General features: G+C 42.9%; 1 protein-coding gene across 2 annotated transcripts in view; it reads left to right on the top strand.

Annotated features, from left to right (window-relative positions):
- The first annotated feature begins 263 nt into the window (after window positions 1-263).
- SWAP70 (switching B cell complex subunit SWAP70) overlaps window positions 264-19,738 on the top strand; it is a 36,515-nt gene continuing 17,040 nt past the window's right edge. For both annotated transcript variants that reach the window (XM_079986799.1, XM_079986798.1), the window contains exons 1-5: window positions 264-442; window positions 10,771-10,911; window positions 13,567-13,740; window positions 14,280-14,507; window positions 18,573-18,719. In XM_079986799.1, the coding sequence (XP_079842925.1) occupies window positions 344-442; window positions 10,771-10,911; window positions 13,567-13,740; window positions 14,280-14,507; window positions 18,573-18,719 (789 nt within the window). In that variant the 5' untranslated portion in view covers window positions 264-343. The remainder of the gene's footprint in view (window positions 443-10,770; window positions 10,912-13,566; window positions 13,741-14,279; window positions 14,508-18,572; window positions 18,720-19,738) is intronic.

Genomic DNA, 19,738 nt, shown 5'->3' with positions numbered 1-19,738 from the left:
TTCGGCCCCGCCCACGATCAGAGACAAGGCCGGCGTCCACTTTTAGACGCCAGGCTCTGGAAGGTCCGGCAGCGATTAGGAAAAGCAGCGCCCTCCCCGCCCCGACGGCTCCTGAGCGCGGCGGCAGAGGCGCCCTCTCGCGAAGCGGACGCAGCCTGCAGGCCGTGCGCTCCCTCGCGCGCCGCCCTCCCTCGCCCGGCCCTGGCAAGGCGGCGTCGGGGTTGGCCGCTGGGCGCGGTTACGGGTGGGCAGGTCGAGGCGGCCACCCGTGTCTCGGCAGCCGGGAGAGAGAGGCGCGAGGAGGCGGGAGCGAGCGCCGCCGAGTCGCTGCAGCTGGCGGGCCATGGGGAGCCCGAAGGACGAGCTGCTCAAGCCCATCTGGCACGCTTTCACCGCCCTCGACTTGGACAGGAGCGGCAAAGTCTCCAAGTCGCAGCTCAAGGCAAGTCAGGAGGGAGGCAGCCAGGCCCTCCTGCCTCCAGGGCGCCGGGAGGGCTCCAGCCAGGGCTGCGCCTCCTGCCTCCTGGGCTGTCGGTGGCCGACGCTTTCTGCCTTCCTGGCGGCGAGGCACTTCCCTTTTTACGGAGCGCTCTAGGCGGCTGGCCCGGGGGGAGGTGGCGGGGCAGCGGGGAGAGAGAGAAAGAGAGGAAGGAACGACTGGCTGGCTGGCTGGCGTGGCAAAAACTGGGTGGTTGAGCGGGGCTCTCCAGACGCGACACCTCGGAGAGCGCTTCTGGAAGCTGAATAGAAAGGGAGGGCAAAGAGCAGGGGTCCCCTCCCCAAATCCCCCGGCCTGTCTTGCAAAACAGGCGGTCCCCTTTCTTGGTCTAAGGGAGCAAAGTGCTCACCTCCTCCAAATCTGGTGAGACGACCACCCATTGCAGCATTATTAACATGGGTAAAAGCTCCCCTGGTGGAATTAATATAGGTAACAGGGTTTTCCTCCTCAGGACCTGGACTTGGCAACCCTCATTGTTCAGAGCTGCGCTGGGTTCAGTTTCTCCGTTTCAGAAGCAAGGAAGGAGAAGCACTTTCCTATTTAGGAGCACAGGAAGCTGCCTTATACTGAGTCAGGCCCATCAGGCTGACGGGCTCTTCAGGTGGAGATGCTGGGGCTTGAACAGGGCAGGAGGGCCTTCTGCAAGTAGGAAGCTCTACCACTGACTGAGGTAGTGGCCCTCTGCAAGGCTCTCCCAGGGAATGTAAAGTAACAGCCTCTCAGCCACAGGGAGGGTGCCAGCCCTGCAATACTTTGCTGCGGTTGTCATTTGAGCTCCTCGCAGAACAGGTTAGCAAAGGTTTTGCTTTAACGAGATGATTTGTTTAAACTGCTTGGGTGCCCAAGATGAGAGTTTTCATGCCCATCAAAGAAGGAACTCCAGGAGGGCTGAGTTGGTGTCTTGAAAGCAAGCAGATGTGGTGAGACTCAAAACCTGTTTGGCCCACTTAATAAAAGGCTCATCGTCGATAAAATAATTTTATTACTCAGACCAGTCAGTTTTAAAGCTACTAGATAGTGTTGATCAAGCAATATCTTTTATGACAAATCTTGAAAGGGAAGTAAATGGTTGCTTATTTTTTTGTCAAGTGTCTTAATAAAGATGTCATTAAGTCAGAGTTGCTCTTTTGTTTGGCTGCCCTGTATCTCAGCCAATTCAAGAGGATGGGTTAACTTGACTAGTATAACATTTACACCTGATGCGTTACATTTTCTGTGAGCCATGCCAGTCAGGGCCATTTGACACAACCCTACTGGTGTGTTGACTGTCTGTCATAGTAGGTTCGGTGGAACTGTGCAGTGTTGTGTGACTAGCTTTGCCATGCGTCATCTCACAGATCGTTCACCATGCTGCAGTCATGAGTACGATCTGTTCGAACCTAGGCAGTACCAATAACCCATTTAATGTAGTGGAACTAGAGTAATTGCTTTAGAAGTGGCTGCAGATAAATTTATTAGGCACATCTAAAAAGTATTATTGGATTATGGTCCAAATCACTTCAGTACCAGATGTATGGTTTGATTGTTTCAGTTAATCCCTTGGGTGGTTAGGTGGGGTGAGAAGGCTTGCTTTAGGTGGCAGAATTTGGCATACTGCTAAAGGGCATAAAATTTAAGCAGTGTAGCTAATTATCAACTTGCGAAGGGCTGTAGCTGTGAGACAGAGCATCTGCGTTGCATGCAGAAGGTCCCAGATTCAATCCTGCTTATCTTCAGCTAGGACTGTGAGAAGACTTCCAGTCTGAAATCATGGAGAACCACTGCTGCCACTCGCTGTAGACAAAACTGAGCTGAATGGGCTAGTGGTTTGGCACTGCGTAATACAGCTTTCTATTTTTGTGCCTATATTTACCACCTTGTAAAAGTCTGTTTGTCTTTTCTGCTTCAGATACCAAAAGGTCTTCCTCTAGAATATCCTCTAATACTACTTGTTGTTGTCTGCTTCATAATTCATTTATTTCCAGTGGTAGGACTGGACTCGGGTTTCTGGAACAGTTTAGGAAGAAACAGTTTTACCAGGTCTGGCTGTTTACTCGTCTAGCCAAGTATTACTTACTCTGACCAGCAGCAGCTCTCCAGAATATCAGACAGATGACTTCTCCACCACCTTTTACCTGATTCTTCTAACTAGAGATGGCAGGGGTTGAACCCAGGGCCTTCTGCATACAGAGCATGTGTTCTGCCACTGAACAATGGTTCTTTCTCCCCTGTAGCCTGCTGTTCTAAACACTGAAGTTGGGTAGCAGGCTGCTCTGAAGCAAAGGCAAACTATCTGAGGAAAGTTACTTGGGAAGGGAACCTTTTCCATTAAAAAATTATTAGATGAGTAGTTATGTCAGGCTAAAGATCCAACGTGAACAGCTCTTGGTCTGAAGCATAAATTTGCACCCTAGAATCCTGTTGTCTCTCTGACGTCTCTTGAAATATTAATGGACAATAATTGGTGATTATTTTTGTACATCTTTCTGTGCTTTGTAGATGTACAGCACGTAGTCCAGGCTATCCCAGGCCATGATTGGGGCTGCCAGGCACAATTGTAATGGAGCTGATTAATATGTACTGTTTTGCTATCACAGTTCTTCCATTTTTGTGCTTCATAGCTAACAAATTTGATTTTATCTTTTGCACCATAAGAATGTCTCAAATACCGCTCCATCCCACTTTAGTTGCTTGTTGTGGCCAACACTTTTCTTTCTATCCCAGTGGCCCACAACATTCAGGCACCCAAATAAAAGAATTGGCTTTGTTCCAGCTCTGTGTGGAGCCTGCCAATGTTGGGGAAGCAGAGATTCTATACTGCTCTCTTATTCAAGTACAAACAGGAGAAGTAGTGAAGAGGGCCTGTTCTTTTTCTTGCCACATACTCCGAGGAGTGTTCTCCACAGAACTCTCACACAGTTTGTGGAACTTTGATCTATGAATTTGGGCACACTCCATCAGACACTTTTGGCCCTAAATTCCTCTGGTTAAGCCAGCTCTGAAAAATGTTTTGAATAGGGCTCTACACCTGTGGGATGCTTCAGACAGTAGGTCATTGTGCTGATTACTGGGCCAGCTGTAGTCTGTGCTGCTGATGGCCAAACTGAACCCTGTCAATAGCTCAGAGCAGTCTTTCTAGCTGTACAATGAAACTGAGGGGACTTGGTATGCTGCGGAGCTGTGAGAGCAAACATGATTATTTCTGAACTCTTATCTGCATTTGTAAGGGAAAACAGAACCCCACCAACTCTTCCTGTGTGTGGTATTTTGATTTACTTGTGTGGTGTTTGGTCCTGTTCTGTGCAACTGTTCTTGGGCAGAATAGTGCCAACATTTGAAACATTTTGCATTGAAAAAACATTTGGAACATTTTGCGTAATGTCTGGAGTTACAGATCCTCAACCCGGGCAAAAACTCATGTACTCAGTTTGCATATGCTGAAATTGTTGCCTTGGAATTTGGAAGTGGCTTTGGACATTGTGGTGTAGATAGACTAACCAAGAGAAGTGCAAACACCTTGCTCTTCTTGTTCCTTGTACTTCTCTGTAATGTCCCAAACAGAATGTTTATATCTTTTTTTTTTTATATAAATATTTATTGAGATTTTTTTTTAAAATACAAAATGCAAAAAATAATAAACAATATAACATGTATCATAACACATTTTTCAGAACTTCTTTGGACTCCCTCACGTCTCCCACTCCCACTTACATCATTGTAAATTTTTTCCAGCAATTTATCATCTTATTTATATTCTTAAATCTTGTTCAGTTAATTTAATCTAATCTCCAAAAATTTTATGTTTCCCTCAATCTCACTTATCGTCAAATTCAAATCTAATTCAATGGTAGGCATTGAGAGATGCAAGCTGTCCCTGCATCAGGTGCATGCTCACCTTAGTGCAAGGGGAGACATGATGTGTTGTATTTTGGGCATTATGGAGAAGTGTAGGGAACAGAAAGTGTTTGTGTTTTCTGTTCTTTCCTCATACTTGTAACATTCAGAGCAACTCTGAATAGCCTCTAGTTAGTACAATGGGGTCCTGGTATATCCAATGTCTGTGTGAAGCTATAGTGTAAATTTTCTCCTGCTTTTCATGTTGACAGTCCTTGAGGAAAAAAACCCTGCCGTTTAAGCAAGGAGTTGGAGAATTAAGATGCTTCTCAGTTAAGATTGTCTGCATCACACCAGCTCTTGCACTGCTTTATGATGAAGTCACATCATGTAGGGTTGATGGGGCTTAGTATATTTATTTAATTGTCCTTCTAGAATACTGTTATAAGTTTTGTTCAGTTACTGTTTTTGCATTTTCAGACATCAACATAGTAAAATCACAGCATCTCTCTTCTGGATGGAATTATAGATTGCTTATTACTGTATAGTCTTCATGGGTACCCTGTCGGTTTTTCATCCCAGCGCTATTACGCCTTATTAATGTTTCTCTAATTTTAAGGTTGAAACCTGACTTGCTAACAAGAATCATGCAGTTCACTCAAAGCGAATAATTATTAGACTCAGTGAGACACAAGGAAGGAGGAAGTTCTGCTAGTAGAAAGTTGATGACATTTGGCAAGAAGCTTATTAAGGAAATAACACATCTTGCAGTGCTCCATGGCATTGTGGAACTTGGTATTATTGTACTTTATAAGTCACTTGGAATGAACGAAACACCTAGAAATAAAATGTAATGGACAGGATTCAGCTAAGGAGTCCTATCAGTGGAAGGTCTGCACAAGGACTTCTGCTTGTGCAATGGGTTTCCCCCCTCTCCTCATGTGTTCCCCCAAATTGGTTCTGGGGTGGTTGGGAAGCACCCCCAGAACATTGTGTGGAGAGAGGAGAGGGGGGAATAACTCTGTCTGGCAAGCTGAAATTCCTCCCCATGAATTGAAAGAAAATAACAATAACAATAACAATAACAATAACAATAATAATTTATTTATACCCTCCCATCTGGCTGGGCCTTCCCAGCCACTCTGGGCAGCTTCCAACAGAACATTAAAATACAATAACCTATTAAACATTAAAAGCTTCCCTAAACAGGGCTGCTTTTCTAAAACACACCCTTATGCATATGATGTCACCCAAGGAGCTTGGCTATAAATGTGGTCTGGTTAATGAGGACTTGCACTGCTGGATTCTGAATCTGATTCACATTACTACTTTTTAAAACTCCATCTCCAAAAGTAAATCTACTATGGTGGCAATAATCTGGCAACTGTCATGAGTATGTGTGAGGAGAAAGAGGATGAAAGAAGGACTTGTATGAGCTCTGTGGTTGCACCTTGTTTGGTGGTATCTCAGAGTGCTTCTCAGACTTGTACATTGGCATGCTAAGCTTGCTGCCCTTGCTCTTGTAGGTAAGGATGAAAGAAACCTCAGAAAAAGTTAGCAGGTTTGTTGGGCATGGAGGATGAAGTGCACACTGGGAACCTATTCAGTAGTTAATAGATAATGTTTGGAATTTGGAACATCTTGGCTGATGGCCTAAGTTTTTAACATGAAGGTTGTGCCATTAAGGCAGATTGTGAAATTTAACTGTAAGAGCTTTTTATGTGGAAAGTTACTTAGCAACCATGTGAACCCTAGAAAAATAATTATTGGCAAAAAAAAAATTCCCTTTTGAGAGAGGCTGAACTTCCTAATATCCCAATTAAGCTTTTTATTTAAAAACAGTTTAATATAAATACATACATAAACAGGAAATACACCTATGCAAATAAATTTATGTCATGTGTCTGTTACATTTGTATTATATTACAAGAAGGAAGAACAATATCTGCTTCACTGCAAAGTCCACAAAGGTTCTCTTCCTGTATCTCTTCTATTGGTATAGTCAATAAAGTCTCACCAGGTTCTAACAGAAGTATCTTGTTTACCTTGGTCTCCTTAATATTTGCTTGCAAGTTTTTCCAGAAGTCCTCCTTGCCAGACCCTTTTGATACCAAGATTCCAATGTATTATTCCAGCATCTGACAAAAGCCCTTGCTGCAATGCCCCTTCCGATCTTCAGGAGGAGGGGGGGTTGTGGGATCACGACCCCGCCCACACTTGCTCTCGTGAGGCTGGCGTCAGCCTCACGGGAGACAGGGATTCACCCAATTAGCATACCCTGTGGCGCCAGCCAATCGGCTGGCGGCAGGGGCGGGCCTTCGTAGGGCCACTTAAGGTCAGGGCGGCCCCTGGCTCGCCCCCTTTTATAGGGAATCTAAAGCAAATAGCTCATGCCTCTTTTACGTTCATCTCTTTCTGGTATTTCATCAGTTAGTTTATAAGTATATATTTAATCTGGCAATTTAAATCATTTGATTGATTTTGATAATAGTGCTTAAGGGCTTTTGGGAGCTTTGCTTTGCTTATAGGTTTGTTGCATAAGTCAACTTATCATTTTTCACTGCTGTATTACTGGGTTACAATGTATAATTCTACCTCTAGCTTGCTGCATAGCTGCTGACATTATCAAAAGTGCTCTTCTGTTTATTATAGACTCAGTATTCCTCTAAATACATTGCTTGAGGTGTGGGCTGGTATTTTGGTCTGCTATCCAGTGCAGATAATAATGAGCTACGGTGATATTGTTTGCAGCTAAATACAATTTGTTGGAGATTAGTTAGGCATCTTTGAGTCCTTTAAACTCACCAGTGCAGACAATACTGAACTACTGTGATATTGCTCGCAGCTCACGCATATAATCCAAGCTAGTTGGCGTTGATTTTACTGAACCAGGCTAATTAAGGGTATCAAACTATGTCTGCTCAAAATGCCGCTATATCTGGGGTAGCACAAGGGAACCAGGAGGGGTCCCAGGCTTTGTAATGCCTGCTGTATCTGGGGGGGGGGGCATAAGGGAACCAAGAGGGGCCTCAGGCCTTTGTAGTGCCTAGTAACCCACATACTTTGGCACAGTTTTTCAATGCTTTTTAGACATTTTATAGGCAATATAGGCCCGCAGGCCAGGTGGCAGCGGCACCTCTTGCGCTCACCCAAGAATGCATCCCGGATACGCCACCTAACGTTGTGGACCGCCCTGGCACCTCCGCGGCCACCGCAGCAGTGCTGAGAGCAGCCAATGATTCAACAGTGGGTCCTGTGTCCAAGATGGGTCAGGGTAGCCTCCTGTGCCCTGCAACCCACAGGCCTAGTCAGTGTTTCCTCTGCTTTGGAAACCTTTTACCAACAATTCAGGCCCATGGTCACTACGGCCTCTTCCGAAATAGTGAGGAGCTCCTTTGCACTTTGGCCTCCTTATTTAGGGTTCCACATTCGGGTAGCAATCCATTTATGCATCCTCACACATAATTACAGTCTACATGTCCTTGGGTTTCCAATGACAGATCCTCGGGAGGTAGGGCTCATGCTTACAATTATAACCTTTCTGCCTCTCAGTATACCCCAGACTTTCCCAGTATTCCACAGGGAATACTGTGGAAGGGAGAAAGAAGTCTAAGTAAGAAGAAGCATTCGGCCAAGAAGAGCAAAAGAAGTAAGCCTTCTGATGCCGAGGACGATTCAGAAAAGCTTCCTGCTGCCCACCACCTGCTGTGTTCCGAGCGACCAGAATTACTGGATGGAGCATATGGGTCCCTATGTGGAAAAAGGAAAGTCGGAAAATTTGAAGCCAAGCGAGTCCCTCACCATGATCTTCAGGAGGAGGGGGGGTTGTGGGATCACGACCCTGCCCACACTTGCTCTCGTGAGGCTGGCGTCAGCCTCACGGGAGACAGGGATTCACCCAATTAGCATACCCTGTGGCGCCAGCCAATCGGCTGGCGGCAGGGGCGGGCCTTCGTAGGGCCACTTAAGGTCAGGGCGGCCCCTGGCTCGCCCCCTTTCTTTCCTGGAGACGACGCGGTTTCCCACCCACCCGCCCTTTAGGTTTTGCCACTGACCTTGCTATGGGCTTCGGCTGGTCGCCGCAAGGGGCCTGGTAGGAGTTTTTCCATTTGGCTAATTGGCTGGTTTTGTGAGCCACTTGGTTTTTTCGCCTACCTCGTAGCAAATCGTCACAACTTCCTCGGTTTTGGCGGTAGGCATTGGCCGGGGTATTATCATGCAGATGAGGTTGGGGGGGAGGAACGCCATCACCTCCCCCAATGCTTGAAGGGTAGTTCGTTAAAGGACTCCGAGGGGCGACGCCTCGTCCGAAACCTACGGAGGCTAGGGCCTAAAGCGCGCCCCCGAGCGGTAACCCCTCGGGGAGCGCCTAGGGATATGCATCTCGGGTGGCTCCCCCTGTTGGTGTTTAACCCTTCCCGGTCAGACCGGATAGTCGGTTAGGGCCAATGCCTAAAGCCAATACCCTTCTTTCCTGTAATCAATAAAGTTGTGGCCATTTTCGCCCATTAACCTAAAACTCTGTATCCGTTGTCTTCATTTATTCCACCTGTGGGGGGGAGGGAATAGCCACACAATTATTTAGTTTGTTTTTTAAAACAAACAAACAGACAAGTGGCTTACTAGTTTCTTATTTATGTTATTAGCATCTTGCTCCAAAAGCCACTTTTTAAGCAGCAGATTACAGCTCAGCTAAGTTAATTATATTGGTATCCCCTCCCCTCCCCATTTATATCCCAACTTTCTTCTGTCATGGAACCCAAGGTGGTAGCACTCACTCATCCAAGGTACTGACCAGACTTGCTTACCTTCAGTAGGTTAGGGCCTTGTATGCTTTCAGACCATACCCTGCAGACAGAGGTTTAGAGCATGGGTTGGCAAACTAAGGCCCAGGGGCCGGATCTGGCCCAATTGCCTTCTGGATCCGGCACGTGGACAGTCCGGGAATCACCACATGGATCGGTGTGGATCTGATTCTGATTGTTTGGGCTGTGCAATCCCCCCCTCCCTCACACACACTGCGGCAGTGCCTCCTCCCTCCCTCCTCCTGGCTTGTCCCCGCCCTGTGAAGGAGGAAGGGGTCTGGGCTTTGATTGGTGCCAGCAGCAGCAACAGCGTAATCACTCGAGCAGCTGCCATTTAAAGCAGTCCCTCTCTGGAGACCTTTTGTGTGTCGCTCATCATCTCCGCCGCCAGCCCCTGCCTCTCACAAGACACAGGAGCTGTGGTTGGCTGAGTACCCCTCTCAAGCAGCTGCCATTTAAAGCAGCCCCGCTCTGCAGCCCTTTTGTGCACCGCTCATCGTCCTGCCGCCACCCGGCCCCCCACAAGGTCTGAGTGACAGTGGACCGGCCCCCTGCTGAAAAATTTTGCCGACCCCTGGTTTAGAGTATATTTCTTCTTGCTATGCTAATTTATTGCAAACTCCGCCTGTGGTCTGAAGTAGCATGCTTACCTCCTTATTCATAGTCCCAACAGGTGTCTGACCTTGCACACAGCAGATGTGGAAATTCACATGACAGTCACCAGACAGCAGGTGTGGACTTGCATGACTGAAATTTTCATATTTTTTTTAAAAGAAAGTGTTTAATATCTTCTTTCATGAGGAAGCATTCCAGCATGTGACCCTTCAGCTGCAGTCTGAAGTGCTTCAGTTGAGACACAGGCTCATTACCATATCTCTGCTGTTTAGTGAGAATTAGGCCAAAGTGGGGTGGGGAGAGCAGAACTTGGAAACAGCACCTCTCTGAACAGAGGAGGATTTAGGGGAGCGTGACTGGTTTGGTCGTACTGGGCATGCAGCCTTGGTTGTGCCTCAAGGGGGGAGGCGCCACAACTGATGTAGAATGGAAGGTGAGAGACGGGGTGCCAAACGTTGCTGGAATTTGAAACCCCAAGGTCTGCCACTGCTCTGAAACTGATAATCACCTGGAAGTTTCAGCGTAGAGGAGGAAATGCATCCATAATAAATATAAGGAAGTACATTGCCAACTAATCAGTAGTACAGCAGGTCTGTAAAACTTGTGAGATTGTGAAGTGGACTACTGGGGATTTTGTGAGTTTGAAGGATGCCAACAAATATAATCCCACCTGCTTCTAAATCAGCATGCTCTGCATTTTCTTTTATTTAATCTCAGAGAGGTCAAGTATATTTGTGTGTGATCCTATTAAGAATGGGCTGCGTGGTTTTTTTTTTTGGGGGGGGGATTAAAGTATGTTGCCAATAACCCAGGAATAAGAGGGTGGAGAACCCAAATTTGGCTCTCTATTTTTTCTTTTCTTAAGTTAGAACATGGCTGCTTCCTTAGTTTTTTAGCATTGTAGATGGAAGATGATGTATTTAATACTACCAGTTCTGCAACTGAAAACATATTATATCATCAAATTGACTGATGTGTATGGTTTTGCTGTATATTGTTGCATTCTCATTGATTTTCTCACCTGGGGCTTTTTTTTAGGTCCTTTCTCACAACTTGTGTACATTGCTGAATGTACCACATGACCCAGTAGCCTTAGAAGAGCACTTTAGGGATGATGATGAAGGCCCTGTTTCAAATCAGGGTTATATGCCTTATTTAAACAGATTCATCTTGGAAAAGGTATGTGCCTCGAGTTCTGTGTATAAATAGTGTCCTGAATTTCTTCACTCTCCCCAATTTCAAATATCATTGCTACATATCAGTAAAAAGAACGAACGTGCAAAGAAAGACACAGCTCTTCTCCAGATTCTTGAATACAATTCAGAAAAGAAAAAGTAACATAAACTGTGAAAAGAGAGTGTGTGTTAGATGTGGAATCCAGGTACACATCTGCTAATTTCTGCCATGTGTGAAGCAACTCTTAAATCCAACTGCTGTACAGGTAAATTTATTGATAGGCTAAAAAAGAGTCCCAGACATGCTATAAGTATCTTGTAATCATGAGCATGTCTGGTGTTGTAGCTTACCAATATTGATTTGACTTTTTCTTTTTAAATGAGAATGAAATTTTTTTTTTTGAAACCTACAAAACCTGTCCCCCCCCTCCCCTCAAAAATTAGTGTGGAAAAGTCTGGAGAATAGAGACAGACCTGCAAATAAATTAGGTACAATTTAATGACACTGAACTAAAGGCAATGTTCTTGAGTGGAGGAAACCCAAGGAAGGCCAACTTTCAGGTTGGTAACTGCAGTTACGTTTGACTGCAGTGAGAACTTTTAGAAGTCTGTTTCATTTCATTTTAATGGTTCTGTTTCACTGATTTCTGGATTTTCTGAAAGGTAGTGATGACTTGCTCAGTGTCTTGATTGACATCAGCTTCTTGTTTAGCTATCAAGATGCAGAGGAAACTGTAATATCGTTTCCTTCCTCTTCCTTCCCCCTCACACACTGTCAGCTATGCAGCTCTCAAGTGGGCTTCATGCAAAATGCTGAATTACACCCACCTCCCTCCACCCAAAAGAGCTGGTGATTTACAGGATCAGGAGATGGGCTTGTTTAGTCCAGAACTTACTGTGACGGGCAGGTGTCTTTCCCAACCTTGCAGCCAAAAATCCTTAAATGCACACACTCACGACCATTTGATACCAGAAACAGAACCTTTAAACTTCTGTGTGTCATAGAACGATAGTCAACTTCCCAACTCTGTCTGATCTTGGACAAAAGTTTTTACCAGCTCTTTGTATAAAAAGGGCCAAGTAACGTTTTAGCAGGTCTTCTATACTTCCCCGCCTCCTCCCGATTCTTTTGGTAGAAAACTGGAAACTCTGGCTGGCTGTATTCAGTATATTGTTCTGTTGTCCCCCCCCCCCCAACTGGTGCCCATTCATAGATTACTCCAGATATCACTTTCCTGTGAGAAGTAATGGCTATCTGTGCAAGAAAAAACAATGAGCTCTTGGCTCCACAGGAAATCTGTTATTCTGCTGTACATATCCCATGTAAATCTTATTGACCACACCGGTCAAGCTCTCAGAACACTTCCTCTTGTGGTCCTGATTGCAAATGAATTATTTCTCTAGCTCATTATGGAGACTGAGTTGCCCTTTAACAAAGTCTACATTGTTGAACCAAGGGAGCATGGACAAATGCCCAGGCAAAAAGAAGCAAAGAGCAGCAGACATTCCTTTTACTAGAGTAAGGATTTTGAATAGCTGAAACCCCTAATTAACAATAAGCTGTGCTAAATCAAAAGATGCCATGTCCTGAAGGCTCATGGTTTTAACTATCTACTCTTTGAAGACTGAACTGCAGGCTATTCCACTTGGCAATTCAGGCTGGGTTGGGGAGCATAAGGGTAGCAACAAACATGATTGCCATGCCGCTGCCATGTCAGCAGTTTTGCACAGTTGCCCTTAAAACCCATGTTTTAAGAGAGATTTTCCTGTAGTCAGAACTAGCATAGGCATTCTCTGCCCAGTTTGTACAGCTGGCTCAGCTTCACCCTGTCCTATTTTAAAGGCAGGCTGGTAATGAGCTCACTATGTGCACAAGTTTGGATTCTCCAACCTGTAGCCTGTTAAGGACCAGCAGCAGAATAAAAGTGGAATAGAGAGACTACTGCAAAGTCTGTCACTCAAGTGTTTCCCCATAGGTCCCTATTAAAGCTAGACCTATGGGCTAGAAGACCTTGGGAAGTCCAGACTTAATAGCCTCTGATAATGAGCAACAAAACCTTGTTCTCTTCTTTATCTACTCAATGAAAGTAGAACATGGGCTGAAATTTTAGCATTAATACAAGATTGTTTATAAATTTATAACCATATTTACAAAAATATGGAATTAATGAAGACATTCACACAGAACATTCATAGAGGGATCATAGCTATAACATTACACTATACACAAAGTCAGAACAGTCAGAACTCACATGTCACGTATTTAATGTTACAAAGCAACTAGGCTTAGATAGTAAAAGCTGCCTCTTAAAAAACTACAACACAAATTGGCAAGACACCGAGTTGCCCCTAGATTATGAGGCCCTGGGCTGCAGCCTGCTCAGCCTGTATGTAAATCCAGCACTTCTTACCCTGCACAACTGTTACTTGTCCTGAGCAAGCAGAGGAGGTGTGATATATATATTACTTTGGGCAGAGCATTCTCTGTGGTGGTGCGACTGCTATGGGGCATTTGAGGAGGCCCACCAAATCAATGTTTTGTTTTAGCTTTGGGTCTCTTTTGTGAACTTTTTTTCTTTCTGCAGGTGTTACGGCATCTTGCTGCTGTTATTCCTCACTGGGTATCTTTAAATCATTAACACTGCTTTGCTTCTACTAGGTTCAAGGAAACTTTGACAAAATTGAATTCAATAAAATGTGTTGGACTTTGTGTGCCAGAAAAAACCTTGCAAGAAATACCTTGCTCCTTTCTGACGATGATGCTTTTAAAGTGTGGGTCATCTTCAATTTCCTATCTGAGGACAAATATCCACTAGTCATTGTACCAGAAGAGGTAGGAAATTGTTTTTTCAAGTATCCGAATGTTCTTTGTCCAGCTATGCCTAAACTGGCTGTTTTTCTGCATTTGCTGTTTCATTGAAGTAGTTGTAGAAATAATCTTTATGAGCAACATTGTCTTGGCAGTAAAATTAGAACATAATAGTACACACACACACTTCCTTCCCCAAACTCTTCTGGCTTTTTCTGATGGGCTGTGGATCACAACAACAGGTTTTCTAAAAAGAAAGAGACCAGCATTTTCTATAGTCTTCCATATTTGCAACTCTTTGTGTTCAGGAATACAGCAGTTTGTTACCTTGGACAACAGCTGCACCTTAGGATTGCTTTCATGCTCTTTTATTCCTAAAGTATATAGCATTCATCTCCTTCATTTTTGCACACTCTGAAATGTAGAGCAGGAACCTTTTGGTGATATGGATACACTGTGCTGAGTTGACAAAGCTAACAGCAACGGTGTAAGAAGAGTCACTGATCTTTTTTGTTTTCGTATGGATGGTTTGTTCAGAATCTGTGTTGTCTTTTTTTGTACAGATTGAATACTTGCTTAAGAAGCTGACAGAAGTCATGGGATTAGGCTGGCATCAAGAACAGTTTGAACATTACAAGATCAGCCTCGATACCAGCTGGGAAGGTCTTTCGGCTTGGGAATTGATTGAACTGATTGGAAGTGGTCGATTTAGCAAAGGGATGGATAGGCAAACGGTATCTATGGCAATTAATGAAGTCTTCAACGAACTTATATTAGATGTATTGAAACAGGTGAGATCTTCATGCAAGTGCTGACCATGTTGGTATACATAATTTGTACAGATAAATATGTGAATTTTTGACTAAATCACAAAATGTTGCACCAAGGTTGTCAAATTTTACGTTATGACAAGACAGATTCTGCAATCTATAAAAATAATTTAGATGTTTCTATTTTGCATGGTCCATATAGTTAAAGCTATGGTTTTCCCAGTAGTAATGTATGGAAGTGAGAGCTGGCCCATAAAGAAGGCTGATCGCTGAAGGATTGATGCTTTTGAATTATGGTGCTGAAGGAGACTCTTGAGAGTCCCATGGACTGCAAGAAGATCAAACCTATCCATTCTTAAGGAAATCAGTCCTGTGTGCTCACTGGAAGGACAGATCCTGAAGCTGAGGCTCCAATACTTTGGCCACCTCATGAGTAGAGAAGACTCCCTAGAAAAGACCCTGATGTTGGGAAAGATTGAGGGCACAAGGAGAAGGGGACGACAGAGGATGAGATGGTTGGACAGTGTTCTCGAAGCTACTAAAATGAGTTTGAGCAAGCTGTGGGAGACAGTGGAAGACAGGAGTGCCTGGCGTGCTCTGGTCCATGGGGTCACGAAGAGTCGGACACGACTAAATGACTAAACAACAACAACAATTTTGCATAACTTTATTCTGCTTCTGCTGGTCATCAAAGGGACTAAATCAGTGAAAATCCTCCACTGTCTCTCTTACAGCTTCTGAGAATTAATCAGAATGTCAAATCACATTTTTGTGGCTTTGAAATACAGAAGCTTACTACTACTACTACTTTTTGTTTTAATGGAAGTTAAGATTCTCAGTATCTTGGATTATCTGCCAAGTATTAATTTCTGTTTTCCTTTGGTGTAATCAGAGAATGCACCACGGTATTTCTCATACCCATGCATTGTAACACAGTGTTTCTAAACAGAGCTTGAGAATAAGAATACAACTCATTTAGGTGCTTACATTATCCCTTATATCACAGTCCAGTGATTTGGGTGATGGGAGACTTGCTAATAGTTAACATGCGTGATTACCATATTTTCATCTTTGTGTAATATATTCAACAGGAATTTCTTTAGGCTTGTCGTCTTGAACATGAATTCTAAAGAAAAGTGTAGTACTTTTTAAAGCCTTCTGCTGCTTAGTTGTGGTGCCTCAAGTTTGAATATGACTTGAAACATGCAGCCATGTAGGGAGATAAAGAGGAAGCAAGAACCTTCTCAGAGGTGCAGGTGCAGGAGAGTGGGGGTGGGGGGAGCTGGCTTGAACAAAACACCACTAGGGTGTTAAGTTTAGTGAAAGCAAGTGTGTGAGTCAAGTGTTTTTAAGATTTACAAGAACCTAGGTTCAGATGTCCATGGTTGAATAAATTCAGGATTAAATAATTAAAAAGCAAGCAGTAGATTCTAAGAATAGTTGTTATTAATATTGTTTAATTGTACCTCATAATAGCTACTGTGATGTCATTGGCACAGGTCAAACAGTCAACTTTTTCTCTTGTTTTGAGCAAAAAGGATTTGAGCCTTCCATGTGAATGTACCTATTTAAGTCTTTATGCCAGCATGGACAACTTCGCCCTAGGATTGTTGGCTTCAGCTGCATTTCCCTTATTTAAAAAAGTCAAAGGGACCAGATAACAACATTGGACTACACTGTTGGGTTGTCATTCTCCCTCTCCTCCCCCCCCCTTTCTATGCAACCCATCTTCCCCATCAGTATAATTGTACAGCAACCCTGGGCTACTTTGAAAGGCTGTTTGGTTGATATGCTACTGCCCTGTCACAGCTACATTAAAATCCTGGATTTTCTCTGTTGTTTTCTCTGGGAAACAATTTCTGCTAAGGTAGACCAGGGTGGGGTGGAGCAAGTTTAAAAACAAACCAGGAAGTCCATTCAAAATATGCTAAGCAGTCATTCTTTCATCACCTGAATCTACAGGGGAAAAATGAGAGTAGCACATGTTCCAAGCAAGATCTCCCCACAAACTTCTTCAAAATAAACCAGGAAGTCCTTTCTCTTGGGTTTATATGATTCTAGATTCCCCTCTAGCACTTGCCAATCATAGATACGACTCGCTGCCCTTACATAATATATCTTGTCAATGTAGTCTATAAAGTCAGCAGATTATATGATTGCATAAATAATGGAATTGCTCTGTTCTTTAAACTTGCATTTCTCTCTCTTTCTGCGTGCTACCATTTTGAATAGCTTTACCCAAAGTGGATAAATCCAACAGGTAGGTGTCCCTGCTTTCTAAATGTACAGTAGAGCTATTTTGACAACTGTATTCATAGTTAGGACTCAAATGTGGTAAGGGCAAAATAAATATAAATAAATAAAATGAACGTCCTGTAAGTAAAGGAGGAGAAAATATATTCTCCTCTGCTGAGCCTTTGTCACAGTTGTAAGCTTGGAAATGAGATGTGGAGCAGTTAAGTAAGTACCTTTGGATTGCTAATGAAGTCTCGTGGGCCTCAACCACATGTGCTTTTATATACTTACTGAGTGCATTCACATACATGCATGTTGAACTGAGCCCATGCTAGATTGTGCACATCTGTGGGAGACAGTATGGTTTGTGTGAAGTGTGATGTTTGCATGATGCAAGGTGAAATACTGCGGTGGCTCAGATGTGGCGTCAAACCATACAAACTTAAGAAGGGCCCTCTTAAATTTGGCCAAAGGCTCATCTTAATCCAGCTTCCTGTTCTCACAAGATGCCCAAGGGAAGCCCACAGGCAGAACCTGAATGCAAGGGGGCTCACCTATCTTGCAGTTCCCAGCAACTTGTATTTAGAGGCATACAGCCTCTGACAGTAGAGTTAGAATATAGCCATTACTTAAAATGCCATCGCAGTATTAGGCCCATTTTTATTGTTTTAAATACCATATTATGTGACTGATGCATTGTGTTATTGATTGATTGATCGAGACCATTTATGTAGAAAAGCAGTCTGTAAATATTGCAAATTAAATAAACAAATTTTGGCTAGTAGCCACTGATGGCTTTGTCCTTTGTGGTTTGCCATTTCCTGAAGAAGCAGTAGGAGTCTTGGGTGCTCACACTTCGTCTGAACAAACAAACCATGGTTTGCACTTGCAATACAGATTATGATCAGACAGCACAGTTTGGTCTTGGTTTGCAGGTCATGCACAAACCATAGATTACTCTTTCACATCTATAGCTTATTTCAAAGTAGGTTTGGAAGCCAGGAAATATTCCACTTTTGCAGTACTTGATTTCCACATTAACTATATCAATACCCTCTTCAAAAAACATCTGAATTAATTATTTGGCATGGAGTTGCTGAAAAAATATGGAGGGTATTATGGTACAGATTGTATAAGTTTCCTGCTAGTGTGTTGTGTGAGATAATGTAATGTTTTCTAACTACCGTATTTTTCTGTGTAAGATGCCCCCATGTATAAGATGACTTCTATTTTTTTGAACCCCAAATTAATAAATCAATATTTTAAACCGCACCAACACCTGCCATCGGCCAAAGTTGTAGAGCTTTTTTGGGCGAGATTGCCTGGATCATGGTGGCAATACTGTTGACATTTGCTCTATAAATTGTAAATGGTATGTGTATATTATAGCTGAAGGAAACGTAGCTGTACATATGTATAGTCTTTTCAGAGACTGATGTAGTGAAGTAATGACCTGGATGGATCATTGAATGGAAGCTTATATGAAAACTGTACACACTTCCAGTTTTTTAAATCAATTTGATTCCTATTGGTTTTGGTACTAAGCAATGTTCCTTCAGTTATGCAGGGTGGTTGCTATTGTTCTTGGCAATTTTTAAGTTTCAGTAGGCATAGTTGAAATATTTTCTTCCTAACCAAGACAGGTTTAAAACTGAAATTCGTTTGATGCTTTTTCATAAAATGGGTTCATAAATTTATCTTTGAACTAATAGGAAAAAAATATTTTAAAGGACCTGATCCATGTCTGTTGAAATAAAAAATGTATTAATTACATTTGGATTTTGCTTCAGAACTATTAAGTCAGAAATTCTAATGCTAAAATAAATTAAATGAGCCATTTATATTTTACAGGGATATATGTGGAAGAAGGGCCACAAAAGGAAAAACTGGACAGAACGTTGGTTTGTTTTAAAACCCAGTATTATATCGTACTATGTTAGTGAAGACCTAAAAGACAAAAGAGGAGAGATTATACTGGATGGCAACTGTACTGTAGAGGTAAAAAAAATGCATGCAATGTAAAAGTACACACTGGAATGCCTGCCCCCCTCCCCCCACAGAGGATAGAAGGCAATATAATTTCAACTTTTCAGCTATTCTATGCAGGCAATTGAGAATACATCTTTCCGCAATGGCTAATTGCTGTCTGCTTTTAACTTCTTTCACATGGTTTTTACTGTATGGTTTTATGCATTTTTTGTATGTAAACTGATTTGTTTTTTTTTTTAAATAATTTTTATTCATTTTTCAAACACATAATAAAAACAAAGCACAAAACAGAAAATCAAAACACAAAACAAAAACATACAAAACATTTAAACAAATATAACTTCAAAATTGTATTTTCATACCCTTCTTTCCTTCGACTTCCCCATACCTCCCCATCCCTGCATCCTTGTTTGGTAATTCTTTAGCAACCCTTTGGTCAATTTATCTGATTTGATACTCTTTTATGAAATTGCGGTATTAAATAAATAAATAAATAAATAAATAAGCTTTTTCTTTTAATAACTATCAGTATAGTGGAATATTTAACAGAATAGTCACCATCTGTATGGTTACATCCCAGTATAGAGAAACACATAAAGAGGACACAGATCTCTTGCTGGAGTGGGCTGCTCAATTAATTCCAATGGGGGGAAGTAGACTTTTATGTGTATTGCAGATCTTCTCTGCTTGGAACTATGCTGTTTGTGTGAGGAAATGTTGGGTTAGGGTGATAGGCTTTAGGAACGAGTGCGTATGAAACCAGCAAGAACTAATGATAGTAATGTGCTCAGCCATTTAGCATAAGTGTAAAATGCATTAATAGCTATGAATATTAATCACGAAATGGTTGTAAACCCATTGCTGGGCAAAGAAGCTCCCTGTAGTCCTACTGACATAGGAAAGAGAATATCAGGAGCAGGTGCCCCTGTTACGTTGCTCCAGTTTCGTTATTGCCATTAGCAAAGTTAATCACTTTGGTTGTAGCGAATCATAGGTGTTATCTATGAGATGAGCAAGTAGTGTTTGTT

The sequence above is a fragment of the Podarcis cretensis genome, assembly GCF_951804945.1.
Source record: "Podarcis cretensis genome assembly, chromosome: 1".
NCBI classification, from domain to species: domain Eukaryota; kingdom Metazoa; phylum Chordata; class Lepidosauria; order Squamata; family Lacertidae; genus Podarcis; species Podarcis cretensis.
Note: the sequence above shows the minus strand (reverse complement) of the source record. Positions and strands in the feature narration are given on the sequence as shown.